The sequence below is a fragment of the Ammospiza caudacuta genome, chromosome 1 (genome assembly GCF_027887145.1).
Source record: "Ammospiza caudacuta isolate bAmmCau1 chromosome 1, bAmmCau1.pri, whole genome shotgun sequence".
Classification (NCBI taxonomy): Eukaryota; Metazoa; Chordata; class Aves; order Passeriformes; family Passerellidae; genus Ammospiza; species Ammospiza caudacuta.
Window position 1 is genome coordinate 134,397,427 of NC_080593.1, and position 22,161 is coordinate 134,419,587.

The 22,161-nt window shown below is 37.0% G+C and overlaps 1 protein-coding gene across 2 annotated transcripts in view; it reads left to right on the forward strand.

Moving 5' to 3' along the window:
* The window catches only part of TRIQK (triple QxxK/R motif containing), a 58,031-nt gene extending 36,581 nt beyond the window's left edge, over window positions 1-21,450 (forward strand). For both annotated transcript variants that reach the window (XM_058814294.1, XM_058814302.1), the window contains exons 4-5: window positions 8,355-8,440; window positions 18,362-21,450. In XM_058814294.1, the coding sequence (XP_058670277.1) occupies window positions 8,355-8,440; window positions 18,362-18,475 (200 nt within the window). In that variant the 3' untranslated portion in view covers window positions 18,476-21,450. The remainder of the gene's footprint in view (window positions 1-8,354; window positions 8,441-18,361) is intronic.
* The last annotated feature ends 711 nt before the right edge of the window (window positions 21,451-22,161 follow it).

Sequence of the window (22,161 nt, forward strand, 5' to 3'; positions counted from 1 at the left end):
TTTTAATGAAAAGCTGCTTGTCATGGCAACTCATAGAAAATTTGAGGGATTTTCTGCTTCCAGTCAGAATACGATATTTAACAAATATTACCAGACTTCTGGTTTGGAATCAGGGAAAGATAGCAATAATTAAATGGGTATATTTTGATGTACTTAAGAATGCAGTATATTTTGGGATTTTTAAATCTTGCATGCAGCATAAAATGAAGCTATTCACTTTAATGCGTCCTTCTTGTTGGCTTAAAGCTGAAATATAGTTGCTTGAAAATTAATTTACCCCTCATGAATGACTGGTTGGATTATCTTCGTAGCATTAAATGTCAACCCTGAGCTCAGAGCACATTGTGTCTACAGTAAAAAGTTGTCCCTGAGCACTTAATGTTGTGTTAAATGATCATGTGTCCTTTGCAAATGTATTATTAGTGTCAAGCTGTTCCGTCTCTCAAGATTGAAAAATGGTCAGTGATTTGAGCTGCCATTAAACCTGAATAAAATAGAGAGGCTGTGGGGGGTTTTCATGCCTTTTCTTAGTACAGACACAGTCTTGTGTAGGCATAAGACATATAAAAATCTTCCTGTTAACCTAGGACTCTAAAAACTCCCTTTGGAATCACAGCAATTAAAAAGAAGAAAATCTTACTTCTGCTTCTCAGGAAAAGAATGGTCATTGAATTTATCTGTGTGACACTCATAACACAAAACACAATAATAAATACTTGAGAGCTTGATCTTGTTTCCATAGGTGTGAGCTAGGGCTGTGTTGCCAATTCTCAGATAGAGGTTATGAAACTCTTACTGCTGTGTGGTTTGCCAACTGATTTTTACTGAAGTTAGGCTTGAAATTCCCATGGAACCTTGTTTTTCTGAGTTTCCTCAACATTCTAAATAAATAGTTATTTTCAGAATGAAGCAGGCATGTTGAAGATGTGTTCTGTGAGAGTAGAGTTTCACAGGGTTGAAATAAATTCTATTATTCAGTGAGTATACAATGACTGAATTAAAATCTCTCAGAGATCATAGAATTAAATACTTTTTCATGCACTTTAGGAGGCAGATGTGTAGGTGCTTCTGTGGTTTTCAACGGTGTTACAAAGCACTTTAGAAAACACTTCTTTCCCCATGCCAGACACCTAACTTGCTGGCATTTAGAAAGGCACTTAAGGCATGATGATGTATGAGATGATAGAGCTCAGTTTTGAGCTTATGCTCAGTTTTTCATACATCCCAGGGCATGTAAGAAAATAAATGCTTGCCTTTACTCCTACTAAAACACAAACTACTCTAAAGTTAGGGAATTGATAGTAGTGCAAACTGATTTGAACCTTTTAGTCCATTGACTTGCTGTTTGCAGACCCTGCTGAATTCCTTGGGTGCACTTTAGTTCCATTGCAATGGTGGCATTAAGGTACTTCAGGCAACATGATTTTATGGCTAAATTCTCTCAGCTGTCAGCCATTCAGCTAGTTGTATGGAATTGATTCCCTGATAGTTGAAAGAGGCAAGTGCCATGCACATGCAGAAGCAAGGAGGACATGGACATACATCTAGTGAAGGGTCAGGATGTCCATCTGGAGTGCAGCATGTACAAGAAGAGGCTGAGAGAGTGATCTTTACAGCTTTAGAAAGAGAAAGCTGAGATGTTACGGCTGTTTACAAGTACTTAATAGATTGAGGCCACAGGCAGGGTGAAGCCTAACTTTTCTCAAAGGTGCACAATGGTAGGACAAAAGGCAAGTTAGAGAATATTCTCAGTAGGTAGGTTAAAAATATTTTTACTAAAAGGATGACCAAATGTTGGGAAGAGTTTCTTAGGGAAGTTGTGGAATCTCTACCTTTGGAAATACTAAAAGCTCAGCTGGATAAGCTCAGCTAGACTTGCTCCCAGACTCACTGGAGCTGACTTTCAGGTTGAATGCAGTTTAAAAACTGGCTCTGTTCTGAGCAGAGGGATTGATCATGTGACCCCCAGGAATGTCTTCTAGCCTATCCCCTGAGAGTGTGGCTTAAAGGAGGACCATAGGTGGTACAGGGGAGCGGTTCTGAAGAGGCAGTGTGCTAATTATGGTAGAGAGTGCAGGGGCTCTGTAGCACAGGCATAGCTAACTGGCTTGGGAACCAGCACCTCATAGCTGGGCAGGGATGGAATTCAGGCTGTGGTTTTCAATGCAATTCACAGTCCCTTCAACGCTCTGGGATTTTCTCTCTATAGTACTAATAATACCAAAGATAATTACTTCAAAGGTAATTTGGCTGTGTTTTTAATGTCTTGAATCAAGATAAAGTCATGTAGGAACTGGTTCTTCTTCTCTGTTTATCGCTTAGAGCTATTTCCCTGGTTCATATTTATTCTCCTTAACCTTAGAGTTTAAGCCAACCCACCTGACTTGGGTTCTGAACATCTCTAGTTGTTCTTGACAGTGAAACAGACAGCACAGGGAGCTCTTTAGGTTGTGCTAGGCTGCTGTCACTGACTCTTTGGAGAAGTCTCTCTGTGGGAGTTAAAGAGAGACCTAAACTTGCAATTACCTAAAACTGAACTCAGGTGTAATGGGTGTGATATTCTCTGTCTTGCATATAGGGAGATTGTGGAGGATGGCGTGACTGAACCTTCCTCCATCCTGGGCCTTTTTCCATGCTAATGAGTTCTAATTCTCCCTTACCCCTGTTACTGCAGGTAAAAGGATGGGATGCTTGAAGTCAAACCCTGAAAAGACCAGAAGTCCATTTTCTTGTTCTGTTTGTTCTGTGGGGTTTTGTGGAGGGTTCCTGGAACCTTCACTAATTCATATCAGTAATCACGATAAACCAATTGATTTCAGCTTAACTAGGCGTGTGATTTCACACTTGCAGTTTGTCAGTAAGTCTTGCCACAATCTCTCTTTAGTTCTAATTAGATATGTATGTATTTTAGTATGGTTTTCAGTATCAGTTACAGTAAAGTACTTTAGTTAAACTGGTACTGGTAACTAAAATTTACCCTCTAGTTGTAGTTTTATTGATCCTTAAGCAGTATTTTAACATATGAAATGGATTGCTAATGTATGGAAAACATCTTACTAATGTTCTGAGTATGACTATAATACCAGCACAGAAAGATTCAGGACAGCAGTTTGTTGGTTGTTACAAATTATACTGAAAGTGTTGAAAGGAATTTTAAATCTGTAGTGTGATTAAAAAATTTAACTATCTGTCAGGTTTTTTGGCATGCTATAAATAACTCATCTTCAAATTATTTGTCTGAGTAATTAAATTTAGATTGCACATTTCTCATTTCAAATATTTTGACTCTTATCTATTTGGTTTTCCATTGTGGCTTAATTGATGTGGTCTATATAAACGGACAATAAATTTATATACCTTTGTTATAAAGATCAGTCAGTGAATAGAACTTGGTATTCATCCCAGACAGAATTATGATTGAATGTATTTGCAAGATTAAAGCTTGAATTTACTTCTTTCTAATTAAAGGCAATTAAAGATTTGCAGACACAAATAAAAGACAATGAATTGAGGAATAAGTGTAGAAGCAAGTCCATTTGCAGGTGAAAAGAAGTGCCTTTGAAGCAGAACCAGCTGTATTTTCATTGAAAGAATAACAGTTTAGGAAGCTTTTCTGCATGTGCTTGCTTGATAGCATAATGTACTCATAAGCAGCTTACGCAGTACAGTATTCAGAAAATAGCAGTGCATTAATTTTTAAAGTAGCAAATGCAGGCGAAGAGCAATGCTGCCACATGATGATAATGAAGGTGGATATTGTAAAGTCTGCTGAGAGAAAAGAAAGCGGGGAGCTCCTGAAATGTGAACATTTATAAAACAATAACTAGATATTCATATGATAATAAGCTTGGACAGCAGCATCAACAAAGGCCAAAGATGCAGTCGTGTTTCTGCTTAAGCCTGATGAATTGAAAAGCAGAGAGGCAGTCTTTAGTCTGTTATTCAATTCCAGTAATGAGCTATTGTTAGAATGAAAGAGTAAATATCTAGAAGGGTTGGAAATACAAGGGTTTTTTTTCCTTGAAGTTATTCTCTAGATTTTTTTCAGGTTGTGTCTTAAACAGCAGCATCTTTAAACACAATCCTAAATGTGGTCAGTTTTCTGTAATACAGTGCTCAACATCCTGCATTCTCAGTTGCATGTATAAAGGAGCTTGGTATGTATGCAGAGGGACAGTGTTGTGCAATATTTCTGTGACACTGCCAGATAGTCTGCACAACAAAATTAATCCAGAACTTAAATAACTTGCCTAATTTATACATATTACTTAGGGTTTTTTTGCATTTATCGTCATGCCATTGGAGGTTTTAATTAAAAAGAATACTGAATATACAAGATCAGGTCATCTCTGATCATAATATATTATGGGATCTCAATTTCCCTTGTAAGCAGAGTTAAATTTAAAAAATCTTGTAAAATGTGTAGATTTTTATTCCTAGTTACATGAAGAGAAACAAACTCACTTTGCATATTGTATGAATCTCTAATATCCACTCTGAAGGAGGCACCCTTTGTAATTTTTCACAATATAGCTGTTTTAGTAGCCAAAAAGCTCCCTTATCTTCACGCTGTTCTAATCCTACAGCTAGTAAAATAGTCTTCATTTCTGTCCCAGGAAAGTTTTCCAAACAGGATCTGTAAACATGGCACAGCTCACTTCAGGTGCCACTGAGGTCACTTTGCCACCAAAGGAGTGGAAAAGAAGGATGGAAGGAAGAGAGGAGGTGCCAGGCAAGCTCTGTAGAGTTTCTGACAGGCAAAGGCTACTTCAGGCACTGGATGGGAAGGTGGATGGTCTTTGGAGGCACTGTCAGGAAGCAGGACAAGCAGAGAACTGCAGTCAGTAAAAAGAGTTGCCTTATCATGGAGTACTTAAAGTCTTTGGCCTTAAAAATAGAAAGGAAGTGGTGGACCTGAAAAAGGAAAGAAGTAGTGCATTTGTTTAAAAATAAACAAATAAATAACGGTAGTTATAAAAAAAGTTTAGGGAAGCTGGCACTAGAGTTTGGAGTTTGAGGGAAGAGATGACAAATTGATAACAATAATGACTAGTCAAAGAGGTAAGGATTATGTTTAATACGAAAAGTAAGATTTGGTCTGGAAATTTTCCAGTGGTATCTTTTTGGCTTCTTCTTGCCTTCGTATATTCCATCAGGAAAACTTGGTGTCTCAGATAGGCATCAGATAAAGCAGACAAATGGGGCTTTGTCTGATGGGTCTGTCTCAACTGGCTTTGATGATCGCTTCCTGAGAAGAAGAAATAGCTTAAACTGATGACTCTGACAGATAAATGTACAAGACAGCTTGCAGGATAAGTGAGATAAAACTAGAAGACATTGAGAGTGTGAATATACTTATCCCAACTGGCTGAATTTGCAAGCCCAAAAGAAGGGAGGCTGTAGGGAGCCTGTATTACTTTTTTCTGCTTGTTTTCCAGGTGGTAATGATCAGTATTCACGTGATAGGAGCTTTGCATTTCATTGTTCTTTGTAGTCCTGTAGTGCAGATGTCTTTCCCAAGGCCTCAGAAAGTTCACGTTTTAAGAGTCTTTTAGTATGATTGCTGAATCTGTTTTTCATTACAAAGAAGTCCACAGATGCCCTTTTTAAACTTTTGCACTTGATGGACTCAGACTGTTTCCCTACTGTATTTTTTTCCTTTTGGCTATTACATTTAGCAAGGAGAGTGGTAAATTAATGGCAGGTGCATGGATTTGGAGAACTACCAGTTCCAGAGTCATCACTGAAATAGCCTGGTTGTTACAGGAGGGTTAGTTGTTCATATCAGACTTAATATAAATCTGGAAGTATTCTTCTAGGTAAATAGAATTCAGTCTTAGCTGTAGCCATGATACTGGAAAAAGGAATAGCAGGGTGCCAGAAACCAAGTGAAAGAGCACCGGTAAGCTTTGGATGAATAAACATGGTTCTACCAATACATGTATTTCACAAACTGGGTCTGCTATGCAATATTTGCCCCTGCTCACGTCACCTTCGCACTTGAGCTGCGGAGAAGAGGAGGGAGAATGGGCAATGGAAGGAAATGGAGGTGGGTTTTACTAGCTGACTTTTGTCCCATTCCTGGTGGACTTTATCAGGCTTTCTAATTTTCATTAGCTAATGCTGTTGCATCACTGGAAGGGAAATTTCTGACCGTCTTGTTTCATTTACCCCTGAATAGCAGCAAACCTGAATTATGAGAACTGAGATTGAACTTAGTGCTTGTCAGTTATATAGTTCTAAATGAAGATATTTTTCGTGCTTAAACATTTCAGATTGATACATTTCTATAGTTTGTTCACAAGTAAGTAAGTAAGAATAGCTGCATCACTTATGAAAGTTGGCTCCCAACAAACAAACAAAAAATTCAAGGCTGGGGTGTGTCTATGCCAAGTTTCAGCCTGGAGTGTATGTTTATGAGTAATAAACTCCTGCCATTTGTAATGGAAATTCTGAAAGATCTTTTAACTATTTCATGGCAAAAGTATGAATGTGAGACTTTAGGGAGAAGAACAACATTGTTTCTTTGGCTGATGTAATCTCATGATTTAGCCATTTCTGTGGTTTCTGCAAGTCTTTCTCCAGCTGTTCTAAAAGATTACTGTACTCCTGATGCATCCTATTATCAGATATTACTGACTTCTGAAAAATAATGGTGCAGTGGTCCTTTCCTGCTAGTAAGATGTATTGACTGGATGAATATTTTGGAGCCTCTGACATAAATCATCTTTCTGTCATCCTTTCTTCACTCTGTCTTCTGAGTTTGCTTGGATATATGCTGCCTCTTTTTAATTCCTAATGCATATGGTTTCAGTTATTTTTCCATTTGTTATTGAGTATTTTTAAGTTATTTCAAGTCTATAATGAATAATATCTGACCAAAGAACAAAGAACAGTATGGAGACCTTCCCAATATATAATCCGTAGGGCTGAGGAGAGATGATATAATGAAGGCAAATTTGTAATGTGAGTTCAGGATTCATGTTATACTGCACAGACCATCTCTGCATTGAGTATGAGCAGGGTAATACAAGGAGCAGACAAAGCCAGAAGTGGGTTTCCATGAATCCAGTATATTACTAGAAAGAGACACATTTCAGTATTTCATCATTACACAATAATATCCCAGTTTTCAAGGTGGCCATAAAATGAGAAGTTTGCATTATTGATTATGAATATAAAATCACATCTGCTTGGATAAATGGGATTTTTGTGTACAAACCACTGGACAAAGTTTTAAAGGAAAGGTTAAACTATTTGACTGTAACAGTAATGAAAGCTAATGTACAAATAGGTGAACTTAGTGATTTAAAAAAGGCCAAACATTACTTTAAGCATTATGGTTTAGCTTTGGAATTAGGCATAAAGAAAAAAAAAGATATGTATGCATTAGGAGGGAAAAAATAAAAAGGACTTTTTTAAAAAGCCAAAGCAGTTGTACTGAGGCTGTATGCCTCTGAGCAGTTTCTTCACAGATTCTTCTTTTTCTTCTCCTTTTGTGACTGTATCTGTACCTTGACTTCTGTTAACCTAAAGAAGCTATGGTTAATAGTTCATGATAGAACACTAACAAGCCTTTCAGACAGCAGAAATATCCCTGAGAGATATCAGGTTTTTTATGCTTTATTATTAAGTTGAGATAAATGATTTATACCATTTCTGAATGCTTACATGTCCTCCTCTGAACTCAGTTCATATTGACTCAGTGTGATCAAGCCCTGGGCTGCACTCTTTGTGTCTTCAAGAGATAGTTCCTGTAACTTGAAGAAAGTTAATCTAGAAGATTTTGTGTAACATGTTTCTACAAGCAGATGGTGTCAAGCAATGATTTTATTAGCATTTACTTAGACTGATCTCCATATCTCTGAGTTCTGATACCTGCAAATAATGTTCCAGTTCAGAACTACAAACCTTTACATTTACCAGAATGTCTTGTCTTCCACATTTATATGTGCATTAGAGATGACTAAGCAAGAAAAATTCTAATGGAAATTTTTGTTTTGATTTCAATGAGAGGGAAAAGTATAATCTACCTTTAATCAACTTATTTGCTAACTGATTCCTATGGAACAATTTATTAAACATTGTAGTAGTGGGTATCTATCCATAGATGTATTTCAATGTCACTCTGTAGTAACAGGTTCTGATTTGTCAGATCTTGTTTCTGTCACTGTCTGTGTTAAGTGTGGCTGTTGCACAGATTGAATCCCTGTGTGACAGAGTAGCTGTTGTTTAAAATGCTGGACTGTGAGGTGTTTTTAATATGTTGTATCTAACTTTTCAACTGAAATAAATGCTCATATTCTTTGCATTGTTTTTACATTGTTTTCATTGAATATGCTTTTTTACTCTAGGGAAACAAGATTATAAGAAAACCAGGCCTATGTTAAGAGCTACAAGATTAAAAGCAGAGGCCAAGAAAACTGCACTAGGCGTAAAGGTAGAGACTTCTTTGATAGCTCAAACCACCTTTGTGTTTGTTTCTTTTCCCCATAGATGTACTGTGTGAATATTGATTTCTGAGAGATATTGTTTATGACACTTGAAAATCTAAGTAGAATACTAGAATCTGAAATATTTATGATTAACTGCTTTTACTTAACCCTAAAATGACTTGAATATTTGAAGTGCTGAAAGATTTTACGTAGTCTGTGTCCTTGTTATGATGCATGTTTACTTTAAGGTTTAAAAAGTAAACCTTTTTGTGTGGTTAGAAAATTGATGGTTTCAGGGAGCCTGTCTACACACAGAACAAATTCTTTACTATTTCATATAGTTAGACGAATTACAATAAACATTTCTCATGTTCCTCTTCTCATCCTATGCTAGTAGTAATTAGAGTGGGTTTGTTAAGTATTGTTAATTCTCAGCATTATTGTCTCAGTCTGCATCCTTGTGAAGTGTTTCTGACTTGGAAAAAGAAGGCTTAACTAAGAGCAAAGGAAAGCATATGGAAAGGTACTAAATTTTATTTTGAAAGTGTTCCCTTTTCAGGCAGGTATGAAGTATAACAATTACTTTGGATCACAGCTGTGAATATGAGCAAGGAGGACAATTAGAAATATTCTCTGTTATCTACTACCCAGTATGTCATCAAAACAGGATCTGTCTGAACACACATTATTTATGTTGCCTCCAGTATTTTTTCCTCAAATTGTTTTTTTTTTTAATCTAACTGATACACTGTTAACAGCAAGAGTAAAACCCGAGGAAAATAAAAAAGTAGATCCATTTTCTGGGTATTCTAGTAAAAGAAACTTCAGAAATGTTAAAAGGAGAACATTTTCTTGTTTCTGGCAGATGAGAAATCAATTTTTTCAAGTTATAGCTTATAGCAAATGCCAAGGTATTACTACCAAGCTGCAACAGCTGTTAGGCTGCCAGATGATGTATTTGGTTGTCTTCCAGAATTTGCTATTATAATCACGAAACAGTGCTTTCTTTTTGCTCCTGATTGCTGATCTCGATCAAGCATTACCGTGTGATGCAGTATGTTTTCACAACATAATCTCCTCAGTTAGTGCTGTGTGTCAGGTTTTAATGAGAAAAAGTAGATTGCCTTTTTTGTTTAAAGGATAAATTATTAACCTTTTGAGTTCCTTTTCCTTCCTTTCTTTTTAAATTTTCCTTTTTCTTTTCATTTTTCTTTCAATGGCGTGACCTTTTAAAAGTGATGTTCTACTTGGAGGCTTAGTGTACAGCCTAATTCTTTTAAAATGAACATGTTTTTTGCATGTCTTTCACAAGTGAGAAGAGTATGAGATTTAGTCCTTCAAAACCTGTTTAATTTCCTTATTTTCTTAAGTAATTCTTTCCTAAAAATGAGGGTGAATGGGAAAGCATATGTGTAGTGATATAAATAATGAACAATTGAGGATTAATGAATAAAGGACTTTTGCTATTAAGGTGCACATGTGCTCTCCTGGTCCTGAGTGGATGTGTTTCTGGGGTTCTGCTAGTTGCACTGTGTGATGTCTGAGGTTCACAATTCTGCTTCTGCCTTAAAAAAAAAAATATTTTACATATTTTCTTCTGGCTGTAATATTTTTTGTGCTTCTGGACCTTAAAAAAAATCTGGATCATTCCCAAATACATCATAGTAATTTCTTTTGTTTCCAAATTGCTGAGAAAAACTGACAGAACTGAAGCAAAAAGGAAGGTAAGTTGGGCACCTTTCCCTTTGGGGATCTGCTTGTAGGGGAAGGAAGGCAGGGCTTTTAAATGCATCCTTCTCACTGAGCCTGCTTAATGCCAACAACTTCAGGCTTAGTAAATGTTACAATACTTCCAATACTTCTACCAGAACGTGGGCAATTTCTGTAGAGTAAACTCTGCACTTCTGCTTACAGAGCCCAGAGTGCTCAGCATGGAAGCGAAGTGTATTTAATGTCTTGGGGTAAAAGTGCACTTCTTCCCACCTCACAGTGACAGCTCTTCACCCTGCTCAATCCCTCCAGCAGCAGAACTTCACCATGGGCAGTAGATGCTCCTGGAGCATCTGTAGGGAAATCTCCTTTACCCCTGGAGAGGCTGCTTAGTTGTGAAGCCCCATAACCCCTCTCTGGAGCACGACTTGTTTTGCTCAGTCCGGCATTAAGATCCTCCAGCTGCCAAGTGCCATCTTTTTACTTCCATCCTCCGCACCTATCCGAAATCCTCCTCTCTTGTTTTCTGGATAATTTTTGAAATAATTCTTGACAACTTATGTTTGCTGTGACAGCAGCTGGCAGGACAGACGAGAACACAATTTGTTCTTCAGATCCCTTGACCAGTTGTCTCAATGCCTTGAGGTCCCACTTGATCATCCTTAGTCTTGCTGGAACTTTGTATGTGTCCACCTGGTAAACCAGTGGGCAATGGTCAGTGGGCCATGCCAAGCTGGGAAGTTTGTTGGTGATTTTCCAAAGGCTCAGACACCTCCCTATGAGCTGGGTCCAGTTGGCATATTGGGCCCTCCATTCCTCTCAAAAGGGAGTCACCAATGACTATTACCCTTATTTTTTTCTTAATTGAGGAGGTTTTGATGTGCAGGGTAGGTTGCCCTGCCTTAGGCAACCCCTCTAACCTGGATGGATCTTCATCCACATTCTCATCTCCCCGGTCCTCAGATTCCAGGGTCTCATATCTGTTGTTTAAGGGCACCTGGAGAGGTGAGGTAGGTCAGCAGGGAATTCACCTGCCACCCCAAGCAGAAAACCATTTCTACTCCCCACTGTCTCTTAAGAGCTCCTCCTTTTCCCTGGGATGAGTAATGCTAATAAGTAACATGATTCACCTTCCAAAGGCAGAGATTTTAGTCTTTTTTTATTATGTAGGCCCTAATTCTGTGATGTAGCAATTGATTAACTTAAATCTGTGTTGAGAAAAAAAAAAAGGTGATAGAGCTACAATGCATTGTAATAAGTAGGCATTTTAAATAGAAATGTCCAAAGTTCTTGTAAATCTTTGAGAAGAAACCAGACACATATGTGTATTTGGCATGTTCTTTGTCTTTATGCGTATTTATTCAGTACATGATGCAGTATGCAGCATTTCAAAATAAATTAACCTTTTATTATAAAAAAAGCTAAGTTCAAGCTAATAAAAATATTGTAGAGGAAGGATAAATGTAAAAGTATAAACTTTCTGGGAAAGGGGTATATGTTTGTAGTTCTGTGAAATACATACACACAATAAGCTAACACAATCAGCACCATACAGCCACTTAAAACAATAGGCTGTTTTATGTCATTGATAACTCTAGGGTTGTTTTGCATTAGTGTCCTGAAGAAATTACATGCTGTAAACTAAGACTTAATGTAGTATTTAGGGCAGAAAAAATAGAGGACTAGAAAATAGTGAAGGGATTTTAGTCCTTAATTTCAATGAGGATAATGAAATTCAACTGTTGTGTATTTCACCACGAAAGCTGACAACATTAGCTTAAAAAAAGGCCCTATAAATGACATAAAACTTTTCAGAACCAATCCCCTGGAGATTCTTCACATTTCATCGCTGGCATACTAATTAGCTTGTCTTGTCAAACTTTGATTGCCTTGTCATTTTAATGCAAGGTTTAAAGTAACAAAGTTTCTTCCAGTCACTGGCATTTAGTACTTTTTAATTTCCCCAATGAGGGATTTTTATCTGTGTTGATAATGTCAGAGAAGCAGCTGAGTACTAATAACTATCCAAAGTTAGTTCAAGCAGGGTGACCATGCTAGTACTTGGTGTGTCATATTTGCTCTTTAAACATGTTTAAAGATTAAATATTGTAGCAGAGCTATTGTACTGGCTCTGTTCGTATGTGTGACACTAATGTAGACAGTGCCAAAATATATTGTGTCTCTTGGAAAAGCAGGACCCAGTCTCAAGGAACAGCTCCAAGAGAAAGCAATGTGCTGTATGTCTCCTGGTGTTTGGATAAGACAAAATCCTTTGTAGCAGTACCAAAAAGGGAGCCTCTGAGCTTTCTTTGGGTCATTTTGTCGGCCCCCTGCATGGGGCTTGTCCTGCTGGAAGCCCAGCTGTTCATCCTTACCAAGTGGAGCAGGAAGGCCTTTCCACCACTGGTGCTAGATCTGCTCTCATTGGGTGAGGAAAACATGCCAGCAGGAGGGTGACAGGCAGAAAATGGTTTGAGAAGTGTGGAAGCTTGGCCCCCAGATAGCTGGAGTTTAGTATGCAGAGACCAAAAGTTATGGGAGTTCTTGGGGAGAGATTTTTTTCACAGGCTGCAAGAACAAATTAGTAGTCCATGGAACAAGTGATGAAGTTTTCTCTCTCTTCTTGAAAGGTAGGCACAAAACAGTAGTATTTGCAATGTACCTGCAAAGACATTATTGACTGCAGAATATCACTCCACAGAGAATTATTAGCAACACAGTACATCGATTCAGCTAAGGAAAAAATGTTTCCTAAACAAAGTGAGAGCTTACTGTCTGTCATTCTTTTACATATCTTCTTCATCTGTTGTGTAGTTAGATCCTCACTATGGAGAGTTTCTTTCATCTGGAACAAGTTAGATAGGAATAGATAACAACACATTCCTGGTGTATTTTAGCAAAAGATATTCTCCAATTTCATGCTATTCATAATCTGCTAAATTAGTGAACTACATTTTTCAAGATACAGTTTCATAGCTTTGTAGAAATTAAGGCCACAAGAGACTATTAGATCATTTGATGTGCACTTCTGTATGTTACAGATCATAAAATTTCATCCAAATACTTTCTGCAAAGTCCAAGCACTTTGTATTGTGGGTCTTCAAACCAACTTATGTGTCTCACAAAATGCAGAGCAGATTAATGTGCCAGCAGTGGATAAAGTGTGATATTCCCAGCTATCCCTTTAGTCAGACTTTGATCCCTGACCTTGAAATCAAAGGGAGGGGAGACAACAAAGAGAAGAACAAAATCAGATCCTTACCTCACCTGAACACATAAGTATTGTAATCATGGTGGTTTGAGATGTGAAGAGGTTGTACCCACCAAAATCTTAGGAGGATTTCCTGTACCAGCTTGGAGCAGTAGACCATCTTTCTCAAACCTTCTTATGTCTCTACTTAGGACCAGTCTGTAGCACTTCAAAGAATAATCAACAACAGCAAAACCTCAAATCCTGGAAACAAAATCAATACAATTGGAGGAAAATGTCAACATCAGAAAACTTTTGATGCTATATAAAAAAGTCTGAGCAGTTAAACATAGGGTGCTATTACTTTTAATAACCTGATACTTGTGTGGTTCAGAATGTAGCACTGTCTGTTGGAGTAATCTGAGTTTTCCTGGGGCCCTGAAGGAGAGGAGCAGCTAGGAGTGCTGAGTTTGCTGACTCCTGGCAGCCAAGTCCTTCTTTTCACACAAGCCAAAGTTGAAGTATTCTTTCCAATTGCTAAATAAAAACATTTTTTTTTGAGGGAGATCAGCTGATTAAGGACTCACAGATATGGAAGTCCATATTTTCCTTAAGAATGTTCAATCATTCATGCTCCTAGAAAATGGCGTGTTAGTTCAAGACTGACCTAACTGCAGCTGGGCCTTGAAAGTTTCTTGTAAACAGGATAAAAGGACCCCACACAGTGAAATGCTTTACTTAAATAGGTGCTTTACTTAAAGGTGTATATAGTTACATGCTGTAACCAAACTACCTCTCATTCTTCTCTATGGTAAAATAAATACTGGTCATCTCCCTGCTGGAAATCCCTCCACCTTTGTGCATCCAGAAATCACACTGAGGGAGTAGTTACCCATGAAATCCGAAGACCTTCTTAGAGTCACAGTTTTTCAAGGCAGAGCACTCCACTTTAAAGTACTGTATGCATCTTTGATACCTGTACACACTATTTTGCATCTAGCTGTTTTAAAATGAATCCTGTTGTTTTGCAGGCACAGAGCCAGGTGTTTTTGATGACTTTCTAATAGTACCTTGTTCTCATTATTTAAGACAACAATGATCTTTCTTCCATCTGAAGTTTTCACAGTAAAAAGTTGGAATCTAAAAGTGTGGATTAAAGTTCATAAATTACTTTTGTTGCCTTCTGTTAGCTGTAGAATGTCTTGCATTAAGGAAGTAAACATTCATTTATAAACACAATTTTATTGAAACTCTAAAACATGGTTGCAGTGAATATCCACCTAAAGTCTTCAGTTAAAAACTATATGAGGTAAAAAGATTGTGAGTTCCTATACATTTATTTGCACAAGTGTCCTTGGTCAGAATGATCTTCTTTTCATCTCTTCAGAAAGAACTAGGGAGAATTTAGCAATTCAAAGAGAACAATTTGTGCTACTCTTTCACCTAATTTTAAGCAGGTTTCAGGTAAAAATGGTGTGATTGTATTTGAAGGACAATTAAAAAACATGTAAAACCCCCCTGACATTTCCTGGAAGTATGATATTTCTCTATATGAGTAGGATAGGATGCTGCCATACATAGTGTCCAGATTTTTGTTATCATAGCCAACATTTTTTCCTCACCCCCTCTCCTGATTAATCTTGTTTAGATCCCAGCTCTGCCACTTGCTCCATTAGGTGAATTTGAGGACATAATCCAAGCATTTTGGCTTGAGAGACATAAAACTAACAAAAAATGATAGGAGAATTAAATCTACATCATGCTGTAATGGTATGCATTTCCTTTATGAAAAGTTTCTGGAAAACTTAACCAAACTGAAATCAGTAGGGTTCTACATATGCTATTCTACATGTAAGAGAATAAAATAGAAAATTCTGTTCCTTTTTAAAGGCTTCTATGACTGTACTTTGGGATTTGAGAGTAGTAATGTTGTTTCCTAGTGTTCTGTACCATGATATAAAAGAAAAAAAAAAAGGAGAAAATGCCCTCTGATCATGTTAAGTTTGTTTCTATAGAACTTTTTATCTATTCTTTAATTATTCATGGTAAAATCCTTTGAGTAAATGGATTTTGCAGAGGATGATGGGGATGATCCATAAAATGCAAGAGAAAGGGAGCTGTATATGCCAAGCAGGGAGTATTTTAACATTTCATTTCTATGCATGACTTAAAATACAAATAGCAAAGCCTGAAAAGTATAAAACAAATTAAAATGACAATATATATCTGTTGTTGCAAATACAGTACAGTGGTGCAGCATCTCATTTGCTATTTACCTTGCAAAATTTATGTTTATAAAAGTCCATAACCTGGATGCAATTCTTAAGAGATTGCATATCCCTAGCTGTGTGCCAGATGTCCTTTGTAAGGTCATTTATTTTATATTTTTGTTACTCTGCCTTTTTCAGTAATTCAAAACTGAGGTTCTTGCATAACTCTCGAACCTGGAGTTTTAGTAAGACTTTTCATTCCCAGGGATAATAAATACTGATGCACCCACACAGTTCCTAATGGCTGTGCAGGGAAAATAGTATTGTTATCACAGTGTTACTCACTGTGAAACTTAGGCAGAGGAATTAAAGAACAGCTTCTGTCAAGCAGTTACTGGGCAGCCTGAGAGTAAAACTCAAGATTTTCCCAATTCCACTTCCTTTGAAAAAAATTTTTAATGCAAAGGTTCCTGAAAATTTGCTGCTGCTACTCACAGCATTTCATAAGGGATACTGGGGAGGAGGGAGGGGAAAGGTGAACCTATTGTAAAGCAGAAAGCGTGGGAAGTGTGGCATCCAAACACAGAAAAAACTTTTTAAAATTGGAATGAATTTGCTCTCTGTGTCAAGTGTGAACGGTGCCTGCATTGTGCGGTTTTGTTGTCCACTCTCCTGAGCAGATGGAGCCTGCAGTTGTATGTCACTTGTTTATTACATCCTCTTAAGATTAGTAGCTGTGTGGCCAGATGGGTCTGGGAGCACAGCTGTGGATACAAGCAAATAAATGAAACCTGTCTGATGCTGCCATGCCCTTTTGTGAGATACTGATGTGTTGCAACTGCAACAAAGCAAAAATCACTTTCCTTTAACGTATGAGTGAATTAGATGTACTTTTTAAAAATCAAATCATGAAATCAGGAGGATGAAGTTCAGAGGATGGTACAATTCTAAGAGGGAAATGTAGTTGAAATCTGTAGCCAACAGCCTCAGCAAATTTGCAGGAGCAATTTTAATGTGGTAAAACAAATTTAAAATACATCTCAATCATCCATATAAAATAGAAAGCAAAGGTTTCTATAGAATAAAGAATATGCTCCTATAGAACATATGCCAACTAGGCAGTAGTATTTCAAAATTTATTAGATGGCATATGTTGAATTATTGATCCAACATTCTGATAAACTATATAATGCATTCATGTAAATGCAAATTAAATGCTGCTCTATAGAAGAATGCCAGATTATGGGCTAGACTTTAAAAAATGAAATGCACAGTTTTAACTCCTTCATGTCAGTGAACACAATGCTGGTCACAAAGCCACCACCGACCTAGAGATGCTGGGTAGGATTAATCCCGCAGTGCACACAAGAGGTACCATCTGCACTCCCTTCTAGTCTAAGGGAAGAAATGGTAATTTTTGGGAAGAATTCACCTGGCCTCTTAGAGGACACAAGATGGACAGATTTTTTTCCTTGGACAGTAAAGGGTGTCTTGTTGTCTTGGTTCAGTGTAGGCATCTCCTTTCAGTCTCACTGACAGAATAGGTTTTATGTGACATCTTCTGTACCAATTCAGATCAGTTGTTATAAAATCACTGAACTTTTTTTTCTTCTCTCATTTTAAATGTACATTGGGATCATTCTGATGTAATTGTTTTGTGGCTTAATGTGAAGCTGAGAATTTGAGGGGAAGTTCTGCTTCTTTCCTTAGAGAGAGAGTGGGATTTGGAGGTACAAACTAACCTTTGGAGCATCTTGAGTGCACAATTTTGAAAGTTCATCATGATGATCAGGAGTCAAGCAGTAGAAGTTGTTAGCTATAGTGTCATACTTCCTGAAAGCTGAAGGGACATAAGGATTTTTCTCAAATTTATCTTTCATCTTTCATTTTCTAGGAAAATGAGGGTCAACTATAGAAAGTGTGCTGTGCCTTACAAAAAATAAAAAATTAAAAATTAGTAATACGGTGTGTTTGAATGAAATTAAAAGGAAAGAAATACAGGAAATAGAAGAAATATTAAGAGGATGATTGAACTATAATTGCATTTTTACAGAGTCCAGCCTTAAGATGATAGGCGGTCACATAATGAGTATAATATGTAGTATAAAAACATTTTTCTGTTTCTGAAAGCTGCTATAAATCATGTATACTTTGGAAGTCTCTTTTATGTTAATTAAGGAAGATGCAGCAAGTTGCAATATTTTATGGGAAGAGAGGCAAGTGCAAATTGTTGTGCTTTTTGCCTTATTGCAGAGCTGAAGAAAGAAAAGTTTCATCCAATTCTGAGGGAGTATGTAGTTCCATGTTGTACTGCATGCCAGGAGGTTGGGAGGTAGAGGTAGCAATTTTCATTGACTTCCACCATACTGTGTTTGCTTCATTAAAAAATTACAAATTTGTTGGCAAAAAGCAGTAACATATTGCTAGAAAACATCAAAATTCACAGTGTAAATTCATAACTTAAATTTGTGTTCAAAACTGTAGTTTGTGAATTCTGTCTTTTCCTTAAAAAAGAAGGAATTGAATAATAAAAAGATAAAAAGCTCCTATTTCTAGGTAAGACTAAAGATTTTTAAGCTAAATATCCTCTTTCTGATGGTATATCAGACTCACTAAATGGTGAGTGAATGGATTCTACAACACTTCGAATGGTAACCACAATAGAGAAATCAATAAAGTATCAATGCCTTACGGAATTATATTATGTCTGATGTTATTTTGATGTGCATTGTAGAAGAGAAATAACATTTAATCCTGATTAATCTGAAAATATGTTATTATTTCTAACAGGTTTTTGTTTTCTTTTATTTCTACAGGAAGTTGCCCTTGTCCTTGCAGCTATACTGGTATTTTTGTTGGCTTTCTATGCTTTTTTTTATCTTAATGTTTCCAATGAAGTGGACCTTGATCTGGATCCAGATGAAAACTAGCAGATGCAATGAATCTATCATCAAGATTTCTTCAGCTTCAACAAGACTACATAGGAACACACAGTCCCTTCACTGTAAGACAGTAAATATACCATTTCTTCAGTCCAAATTCATAAGAAAGTTTTGCACTACGTCAGTCACATTCCAGGTCTCCAACATAAGAACACTTATGCCTGGCCAAGTGTATTTGTCTAACATCAAAGCCAGGAGCAACAGTACAATACATGAAGTTTATTGTTTACATTATGTTTTTCTCAGGCAGAAAACTTTGATGTCAAAAGACAGGTGCTACTATTATCATGGGTATTGATGCTGACTTCACAGGAGTGTCTGCCTTGACTGAATTTAGGAATCAGAGCTTCCTAATAACCAAATTAGTTTTCTGTTCCTTTCTGAAAAGGAAGCAGAAATACCAAATAAAAAGTCTTTTCTTCATTTGTGTTTATAATATATCAAAACACCCTCATCCTTTCTCTCCCTTTTAATCTTTCTTGTGCATGTGTGCGCATGCATGAAGATGGAAGAAATTGTAGGAAAAGAATATATTCTTACAAGCAGTCTGTCACCTTCTATATGGACTTAATTTTCTGTCATTCCAGATTCTGTGTGCCCATATATCTGCAGTAATCTTTTTCATTCTTTTACCAACTGTTCAGCACACATGTGTTCTGTTAGAAATGGCACCTGGATGACAGAAGCTCTAACATTCACATATGCTTCTGAAACACAGTTCTTTGCCTCCTGTGCTGTCTGAACTAGTGTAAATAGAAAGTTTAGTTGATGTTGGTTTTAATTAGTGTATTGGTCTACTATTAATATAAAGTCAAAATTGTGTTTTAATTATGCTCTTCCTGATGGTTTTGGTATCAACTTGCTCTACCTATTAGGGGCATGTTGTATAAAAACATTCCTTTTCAGCTATACAATCATTTTAATCATCTAACTAATGTGAGAAGCTGTAAGTAATAAGGAAACATTTTTTCTCCTGGCATACTAATAACTGGTAAATCTTGGCTCCATTACATCCTTCAGTTCTTGCAAAATACCTTTCAAATTAGGCACTGTAGATAGCATTTTTTTCCTTTTCATAGCCAAAAGCCCCTTGAAGAATTTGGTGTGTCAGAGCAGCTGCAGGGAGCTTTAAAATTCTGGCTTTATCCTGTTCTGCTTTGAGTTTGCCATATAACTGAGCTTGTGGATGTAAAGACTCAGTTTTGGTCCTCTTAAAAGTGTGGTCAGTCTTTCTCTGACTGAGATTCAGTTCCGATTCCGTTTGATATCAAGAATGTGTAAAGCCACTGGTGCTGAATGTCACAAGAAAATTTAGACAGGCTGACTTTCAGAAAAGTTTTCATAATTCTGAGGCTTGGTTTTGCCTTTGACATAAATTTCAGAGCTGAATGTTAGATTTAATTGCAACTGAGGTATTTACTGTCTTGTTCCTGAGATGCCTGGCTAAGATTTCTTATACTGATTTTGAATACAAAGGGATACAAATCACAGCAAATATTATAATGGAAAATATATTTCTTTTAAATTGACACAGTCCCATTATCACCACTTAAGAAACTTGGATCAATACAGTTAATTTTTAAACCATGTAGTAACTATGACCATATACATTATGAGTCCCCAAGGATCCACTTCATATTTGTCATAGTGTTCATTCACTTTATGCCATGCAAAACAACGACTCTAGAAATTCAGAGTACAACAGTCTTCCGAAGAATATATGAAAGAGAAAATTATATATGCAAATATATCTCATTTTCTATGTATGACTCTTACAGGCACAAAATCCTAACATTTCTGTATATGACTTACAGTCTGCTACTAATCACCTACTTGACCAAACACCTTGCAACATGTTGAATTTATGGTGAAGCGTTATCTGACACATGGCCCAACTTCCAGTGGAGGGAAAAGCATATGACAAGCCGTCTCCTTGCATGTGACATGCCTTTCACTCCACCAGCACCCAACCGCATGTCACAGAAGCTGCAGACCTCTCCTGTTACTCCTCTCCTGTTACTTTACACTAGCAATTTTCATGTTCTATAACATGCTGGAAGGATTGCTTCCTTAATGTCAGCACATAGCTCTCTGGGTCATGTATGGTCTGAGAAAGATACGTAGTTACTTCCTTCATGCAGGTCATCCTTCTCAATGATCTGCTCTCTCTTGCTCTCTCTCTCTCTCATAACCTGCTCTCTCAATTGGTTGTGTTAAAAAGCAAGCAATTACTTACTTACTGCCAAATTTGTGAACATGAAGTTCCTAGAACAGGAATATTCCATTTCCTAAAACTGTGAATCAGACCAAATCTGAAGTGCTTGTATATGTGATTCTATCAGCTTCACTGATGTGTAGCTTATGAGTCCTTATTGCCCACAGTTTGCTGTTTGTCTATTTACTTTGTTTGGATTAGGTCTTTTCATTTGCATGAAAGATCATAGAATCGTGAAATCATTGAATGGTTTGGGTTAGAAGGGATGCAAAAGATCATCCAATTTCAATACTTCTGCCATGGACAGAGACACCTTCCATTAGAGCACATTGCTCAAAGCCCCGTCCTGGTGTCAAACACCTCCAGGAATGGGGCATCCACAGCTTCCCTGAGCAACCTGTTGCAGTGCCTCGCCACCCTCAGAATAAATAATTTTTTCTTAATATCTAATCTAAACTTACTTCCTTTTAGTATGAATCAACTCTCTCTTGTGCTGTCACTTCATGCTTTTGTAAAAAGTCCATCTTTTTTTTTGTAGGTAGAGTTTCTGTTCAGTGTATGTAGAAATATGTAGTAAATATTGCAGCAAATACACATCTCTTAACTGTACAATAATTCCTAATGGGACATTTGGCTTATTTTGCCCTTAATTATATCTGAGATTGAAATATGCCTTTTGGATTTTGGACCATCTATCGTTGTATGAGTTGCTTGGTGTCTATTTTATTAATAAATGATTTTTTTTCTATTTGGTTCTCTTATTGATGTTGACCACATTGAACTATGTATACATTTGAAAGGACATTAAAGCCATCTAAACAGCACAATGTTGAAAAGTAAGCACTGATGTCAGTTTTAGAATATCTGAATCACTTTAGGCAGTTCTAGCCACTAAACCCATATAAAACTAAATGTGGCCTATGAATGCATAAAAGACAATGAAGAGAACTTCCTTTGACATCCTACCCAATACTAATAGATCAGATCTCTTTCTGGAGTTGATCCATGCAGCTCTATCACTTCAGTTGTACAAGACTATAAAATTAGTATTTTTATATGCTTGTTTCAAAGAAGGATTGCTGATCAAATAATTTACATAGCACACCTGGCTTGATAGTTTTTTCAAAAATATTCATCTGAAGGAAAAGGTAGACATCAGTAGTAATGGAGTACATCCTGTCGTAAATTTAATTTCTTTCTAGCAGATGTTGTGGAGGAGATGCCTATACTGAGTCCTTGTGCTGTGGGTGGGAGCAGATGTCCTGTCTGGAATAATCTCTGCCTAGGAAGGCATAACAGTCTTCCAGAAGTGATTTTGTTCTGTAAATCTTCCTAGGTGGTTTTCCTTTTTTCTTTGATTCTTCAAAAGCAGAACCAGCATGTAGACCATCTCATGACAGAAGCCTCAGTCTAGTATTTCTACTAGTGCTTCTAGTGAACATTGCCAAGGAAAGGCTCT